Raw genomic sequence first — 7452 nt, 5'->3', positions numbered from 1 at the left:
AGGGAATGGAGAAGTAGGGAATGGGGTAGTAGGGAATGGAGAACTAGGGAATGGGGTAGTAGGGAATGGGGTAGTAGGGAATGGAGAAGTAGGGAATGGGGTAGTAGGGAATGGGGTAGTAGGGAATGGAAAAGTAGGGAATGGGGTAGTAGGGAATGGAGAAGTAGGGAATGGGGTAGTAGGGAATGGGGTAGTAGGGAACGGAGAAGTAGGGAATGGGGTAGTAGGGAATGGGGTAGTAGGGAATGGAGAACTAGGGAATGGGGTAGTAGGGAATGGACAACTAGGGAATGGGGTAGTAGGGAATGGGGTAGTAGGGAATGGAGAACTAGGGAATGGGGTAGTAGGGAATGGGGTAGTAGGGAATGGAGAAGTAGGGAATGGGGTAGTAGGGAATGGAGAAGTAGGGAATGGGGTAGTAGGGAATGGGGTAGTAGGGAATGGGGTAGTAGGGAACGGAGAAGTAGGGAATGGGGTAGTAGGGAATTGGGTAGTAGGGAATGGAGAACTAGGGAATGGGGTAGTAGGGAATGGGGTAGTAGGGAATGGGGTAGTAGGGAATGGAGTAGTAGGGAATGGGGTAGCAGGGAATGGGGAAGTAGGGAATGGGGTAGTAGGGAATAGAGAAGTAGGGAATGAGGTAGTAGGGAATGGGGTAGTAGGTTATGGGGTAGCAGGGAATGGGGTAGTAGGGAATGGGGTAGCAGGGAATGGGGTAGTAGGGAATGGGGTAGTAGGGAATGAGGTAGTAGGGAATGGGGTAGCAGGGAATGCGGTAGTAGGGAATGAGGTAGTAGGGAATGGGGTAGTAGGGAATGGGGTAGTAGGGAATGAGGTAGTAGGGAATGGGGAAGTAGAAATAGGGTAGTAGGGAATAGGGTAGTAGGGAATGGGGTAGCAGGGAATGGGGTAGTAGGGAATGGGGAAGTAGGGAATGGGGTAGTAGGGAATGAGGTAGTAGGGAATGGGGTAGTAGGGAATGGGGAAGTAGGGAATGGGGTAGTAGGGAATGAGGTAGTAGGGAATGGGGTAGTAGGGAATGGAGTAGTAGGGAATGGAGAAGTAGAAATAGGGTAGTAGGGAATGGGGTAGTAGGGAATGGGGAAGTAGGGAATAGAGAAGTAGGGAATGGGGTAGTAGGGAATGGGGAAGTAGGGAATGGGGAAGTAGGGAATGGGGAAGTAGGGAATGGGGTAATAGGGAATGGGGTAGTAGGGAATGGGGTAATAGGGAATGGGGTAGGTGTGTAACACTCTCTCTCTCTCTCTCTTTCTGTCTCTCCAGACTACACTCTAATGTTCTCTACTATATACCTGTCTCTCTAGACTACACTGTAATGTTCTCTACTATATACCTGTCTCTCTTTCTGTCCCTCCAGACTACAGACTCTAATGTTCTCTACTATATACCTGTCTCTCTAGACTACACTCTAATGTTCTCTACTACATACCTGTCTCTCTCTCTGTCCCTCCAGGCTATAGACTCTGTTCTCTACTATATACCTGTCTCTCTTTCTGTCCCTCCAGACTACAGACTCTACTGTACTGTTACGTTCCCCAGTTTCTGTGTTGTATGTGTGTGTGTATTTCAGGAAATGTCTTCCTGGATTCTAAGCAGCTGATAGGTCAGCCCCATCGCAGATTGGAGCTCTGACCCCTCTCTCTCATCAGGGGAAACAGCTGTTTCTTCAATTGCCAACTCCTTCTCCAGCTTGATAAAAGCCAGAGTTCCTTCCCCAGGGAAGAGAGCTTCTTTTATGTCCTGTGTTGATTGTTGTGGCAGTCAGTAAAAGTTCTGTGGATATTATTTTGTAGCCGCTCCTTTAGCGGTATGTGTATACTAATAGGACTTAGTGTTTTTGGTTATTGAAAGCGTTCACTAAGTATTTTTAATTATTCTGTTTAATTTGTTCCCAGGGAGGAAAGGGGAACGCACCTTGGGAGTGTTTAGGCAAGAGGCCTGCAGGCAGCCAACAAGTGCTCAGCATATGTGAGAACTCCTTCAAGACTGTTGGAAAAGCATTCCTCATGTAGCTGGTTGAGAGAATTTCAAGAGTGTGCAAAGCTGTCATCAAGGGAAAGGGTGGCTACTTTGAAGAATTTGAAATATATTTTTAATTCTTTGGTTACTACACTTTTTTGGTTACTACCTGATTCCATATGTGTTATTTCATAGTTTTGATGTCTTCTCTATTATTCTACAATGTAGAAAAGAGTAAAAATAAAGAAAAGCCCTTGAACTTTTGACTGGTACTGTATGTCGCATTGGCTGTCTTTTCCAGACTTTCCACTTTGGTAGTGAGCACTTCCAATGATTCAATTACCAGTTTTAATTGTAAATCGAAGGCAGAGGTAATGCCTCACAAATAATCTCTCGTATAGTAGCTTTCAACTCTTTCTGTTGGTGTTGAGAGCTGTCATGTTCCCACAGTTCAATTGTGGACAGAGAAATTCTAGAGCGTAATAGACCTGCTAGTTATTTCTTGTCCCACATCTTAATGTGATGTTTAGTATCGAGAGGTTGCAAAAGAAAGCCATTTAAAGGCCACTCGCTTCAACGCATGCCACCGGAACCTTTCCTCAATATTTAGTTTTTCCACTTTTTTATATCTCTAATATATTATGTACCGTGAAGAACTAAGTGAAAGGGTGTGTTCTGTTGTTCTACGGGTGTGTTCTGTTGTTCTACGGGTGTGTTCTGTTGTTCTAGGTGCTGCTCCCTAACACGTTCTGCACCAACGCGTTCTTCAAGAACAACTCCTGGATGACTCTGCTGCAGAAGAGTGGGTAGAACAGAAAACATGGGAGGCTAATTGTTTACAGCCAGTAGAGTTTTACAGCTCATCATCACTACAGCAGAGTTGCATGTGTTGCAGAAATCCCACCAGTCAGTCAGCCACATCGTCGCATGCCATATTACCATATTATACAAGCTATTTTAATTACTGACATTTCATACGCTTTGTGTCAGTTACTCAACATATTCAGAGAGCAGGGGTTTTTCTGGGCGTGCCGCCTAATACCCTTTTTGATCCAGAAAAAACTCTTGTTTTATTAGATGAATGAGCGTAGTGGATGTTTGTATGTAATGAAGCTCTCTATTGGTTCCAGATTCTCCTGAGAACCAAGATGAGAACATCAAGAAAATCGCCTAGGGATGTTCATTTAATACAATATATACCATTTATAATAACACACACACACAAGTGACTACAATGACCTTACCTGGGTCCCTTGGCACCCTACTTCCTATAATAGTTTACCAGATCAGAAGTAGTGCACTACATAGGAAATAGGGTGCCATTTGGGATGCTGCTCTTCTTTTAGTACCGCTGATTCTACTGACGGTACTGAAGAGGTTGTAATCAAATCAAATTTCAAATCAAATGTATTTATATAGCCCTTCTTACATCAGCTGATATCTCAAAGTGCTGTACAGAAACCCAGCCTAAAAACCCCAAACAGCAAGAAATGCAGGTGTAGATAGCATGAAATGAACAGTGGTGGTTGGCCATTTATTACATTAAAGTGTTGATTTGTCATCCATAGTGCAGTAGAGTGGTTTCAGTCTGAGGTTACATCTCAAATAGCACCCGATTCCCTACACAGTACCAACGTTTGGCCAAAGTAGTGCACTGTATAGGGTGCCATTTGGGACTCATTCCAAGGGGTTTTTCCTCAGATGATGTGCAGGGTGACATCCCTATAGGTCCGAGTCTCTACGATGCTCTGGGTTGGCTGTGATTGGCTGGTTCCAGTGGTTTGTCTGGTGTCATAGGGGGCTGGGTGGTTCTGAAAGACGTGGATACGCCTCTCTTTGTCTGTTAGGGGTGTAGCTGACCTCTTGTACTGGAACGACCTCTGCCTCAGGAACTCCCTTCAGGAAGTGACATCACACTTATGTTTCATGGTCCTTTAAAACAGATCTGTGGCACATATAGCTCTCAGCTAGGGCCCCTATTGATTTTTCACTAACATTTCCTGTTACTAAATACAACTACAAGACAGTGATATAGACTAGTATCTATTAAGTTATTTACTATATTTGTAGAATCTGAGATTCTGTTGTGACTAATGTTAGTGTGTATGGTAATAAAGGTTGAGGTAACATACATGAACTGGTACTTGTAGAGTCAGGATTGTTAGGTAAGGGTTAGAGTCAGGAGTGTTAGGGTTAGGGGGTGTTAGTGTTAGGTAAGGGTTAGGGTCAGGAGTGTTAGGTAAGGGTTAGAGTCAGGAGTGTTAGGTAAGGGTTAGAGCCAGGAGTGTTAGATAAGGGTTAGATTCAGGAGTGTTAGGGTTAGGTAAGGGTTAGAGTCATGAGTGTTAGGTAAGGGTTAGAGTCAGGGGGTTAGGTAAGGGTTAGAGTCATGAGTGTTAGGTATGGGTTAGAGTCAGGGGGTTAGGTAAGGGTTAGAGTCATGAGTGTTAGGTAAGGGTTAGAGTCAGGGGGTTAGGTAAGGGTTAGAGTCAGGAGTGTTAGGGTCAGGTAAGGGTTAGAGTCAGGGGGTTAGGTAAGGGTTAGAGTCAGGGGGTTAGGTAAGGGTTAGAGTCAGGGGGTTAGGGTTAGGTAAGGGTTAGAGCCAGGAGTGTTAGGTAAGGGTTAGAGTCAGGAGTGTTAGGTAAGGGTTAGAGCCAGGAGTGTTAGGGTTAGGTAAGGGTTAGAGTCAGGAGTGTTAGGTAAGGGTTAGAGTCAGGAGTGTTAGATAAGGGTTAGATTCAGGAGTGTTAGGGTTAGGTAAGGGTTAGAGTCATGAGTGTTAGGTAAGGGTTAGAGTCAGGGGGTTAGGTAAGGGTTAGAGTCAGGGGGTTAGGTAAGGGTTAGAGTCAGGAGTGTTAGGGTCAGGTAAGGGTTAGAGTCAGGGGGTTAGGGTTGGGTAAGGGTTAGAGTCAGGGGGTTAGGTAAGGGTTAGAGTCAGGGGGTTAGGGTTAGGTAAGGGTTAGAGTCAGGGGGTTAGGTAAGGGTTAGAGTCAGGGGGTTAGGGTTAGGTAAGGGTTAGAGCCAGGAGTGTTAGGTAAGGGTTAGAGTCAGGAGTGTTAGGTAAGGGTTAGAGTCAGGGGGTTAGGTAAGGGTTAGAGTCAGGAGTGTTAGGTATGGGTTAGAGTCAGGAGTGTTAGGGTTATTATGCTAATTCGATTTCTGCGGGGGGTTAAAAGACGCATAGCCAACAAAGGGAAATACGGTGTACGTGAAGTGTTAATTGGTTAAGTGAGTGTCCTCATGGTAACTTCCATAAAGTGATACTTGTTGTAGTGTGAGCAGGGTTAGGGGTTAGGCTAGGGAGGAAGTGTTAGCATTAGGTAACATACATAAAGTGTTACTTGTAGTATGAGCAGGGTTTGGTGTTAGGCTAGGGAGGAAGTGTTAGCTTTAGGTAACATACATAAAGTGTTACTTGTTTTAGTGTTAGCAGGGTTTGGTGTTAGGCTAGGGAGGAAGTGTTAGCATTAGGTAACATACATAAAGTGTTACTTGTTGTAGTATGAGCAGGGTTTGGTGTTAGGCTAGGGAGAAAGTGTTAGCTTTAGGTAACATACATAAAGTGTTACTTGTTGTAGTGTGAGGAGGGTTTGGTGTTAGGCTAGGGGGGAAGTGTTAGCATAAAGTGTTACTTGTTGTAGTGTTAGCAGGGTTAGGGGTTAGGCTAGGGGGGAAGTGTTAGCATTAGGTAACATACATAAAGTGATACTTGTTGTAGTGTGAGGGTTGTCGTGGTAATGTATGTGAAGTGTCGCTTGTTGTAGTGAGGGTGGTCATGGTAACTTACGTAAAGTGGTACTTGTAGTGTGAGGGTTGTCGTGGTAATGCATGTGAAGTGTTGCTTGTTGTAGTGAGGGTGGTCATGGTAACTTACGTAAAGTGGTACTTGTTGTAGTGAGGGTTGTCGTGGTAACTTACGTAAAGTGGTACTTGTAGTGTGAGGGTTGTCGTGGTAATGCATGTGAAGTGTTGCTTGTTGTAGTGAGGGTGGTCATGGTAACTTACGTAAAGTGGTACTTGTTGTAGTGTGAGGGTTGTCGGGGGATAGTGTTCTTATCCCAGCTCAGACTGTGGTCTGGGAACGGTCCCGGGGCGAAGGAAGAGCTCTCCTCTCTCACCCCCGCCATACGGCCTGACCTGGAGACCTGCTGGGGTTGTTGCAGTACTGACAGTACTGGCATGGGCTGTGATACAACACACACACACAACCATTACCATACAGTAAGTACACACACAACCATTATCATACAGTAAGTACACACACACACAACCATTATCATACAGTAAGTACACACACACACACACAACCATACAAACACCAGAGACGGTGGAAGGATTTTTCAATTGGGTAAATTGTTTTTACTAAGTTTGATCGTTTTCTGCTTAGAATTTCCGACATTCAGAAGGTTTGTGGATGCTTCTCTTCTGTCATTACTTGATGCTGTTGAATACTTAATAAATCAAATCAAATCTAATGTTATTGGTCACATACACATATTTATCAGATGTTACTGCAGATGTAACGAAATGCTTCTGTTCCTAGCTCCAACAGTGCAGTAATATCTAACAATACACATAAATATAAAAGTAATATAACGGAATTAAGAAAGATATAAATATTAGTACAAGCAATGTCGGAGTGTCATTGACTAAAATACAGTAGAATATAATACAGCATATAAACTCAGCAAAAAAAGAAACAGCCCTTTTTCAGGACCCTGTCTTTCAAAGATAATTTGTAAAAATCCAAATAACTTCACAGATCTTCATTGTAAAGGGTTTAAACGCTGTTTCCCATGCTTGTTCAATGAACCATAAATAATTCATGAACATGCACCTGTGGAACGTTCATTAAGACACTAACAGCTTACAGACGGTAGGCAATTAAGGTCACAGTTATGAAAACTTAGGACACTAAAGAGGCCTTTCTACTGACTCTGAAAAACACCAAAATAAAGATGCCCAGGGTCCCTGCTCATCTGCATGAACGTGCCTTATGCATGCTGCAAGGAGGCATGAGGACTGCAGATGTGGTCAGGGCAATAAATTGCAATGTCCGTACTGTGAGACGCCTAAGACAGCGCTACAGGGATACAGGATGGACAGCTGATCGTCCTCGCAGTGGCAAACCATGTGTAACAACACCTGCACAGGATCGGTACATCTGAACATCACACCTGTAGGACAGGTACAGGACGGCAACAACAACTGCCCGAGTTACACCAGGAACGCACAATCCCTCCATCAGTGCTCAGACTGTCCGCAATAGGCTGAGAGAGGCTGGACTGAGGGCTTGTAGGCCTGTTGTAAGGCAGGTCCTCACCAGACATCACCGGCAACAACGTCGCCTATGGGCACAAACCCACCATCGCTGGACCAGACAGGACTGGCAAAAAGTGCTCTTCACTGACGAGTCTCGGTTTTGTCTCACCAGGGGTGATGGTCGGATTCGCGTTTATCATCGAAGGAATG

The 7452-nt window shown here is 44.5% G+C and overlaps 1 protein-coding gene across 1 annotated transcript in view; it reads right to left on the bottom strand.

Moving 5' to 3' along the window:
* Positions 1-3146: 3146 nt before the first annotated feature.
* Positions 3147-7452, bottom strand: part of cfap92 (cilia and flagella associated protein 92 (putative)) — a 58208-nt gene continuing 53902 nt past the window's right edge. The window contains exons 20-21 of the mRNA XM_029695165.1: positions 5986-6164; positions 3147-3876 (exon numbers count right to left, since the gene is read on the bottom strand). Of these exons, the coding sequence (XP_029551025.1) occupies positions 3678-3876; positions 5986-6164 (378 nt within the window). The 3' untranslated portion in view covers positions 3147-3677. The remainder of the gene's footprint in view (positions 3877-5985; positions 6165-7452) is intronic.

Source organism: Salmo trutta, chromosome 16 (assembly GCF_901001165.1).
Source record: "Salmo trutta chromosome 16, fSalTru1.1, whole genome shotgun sequence".
NCBI lineage: Eukaryota > Metazoa > Chordata > Actinopteri > Salmoniformes > Salmonidae > Salmo > Salmo trutta.
Note: the sequence above shows the minus strand (reverse complement) of the source record. Positions and strands in the feature narration are given on the sequence as shown.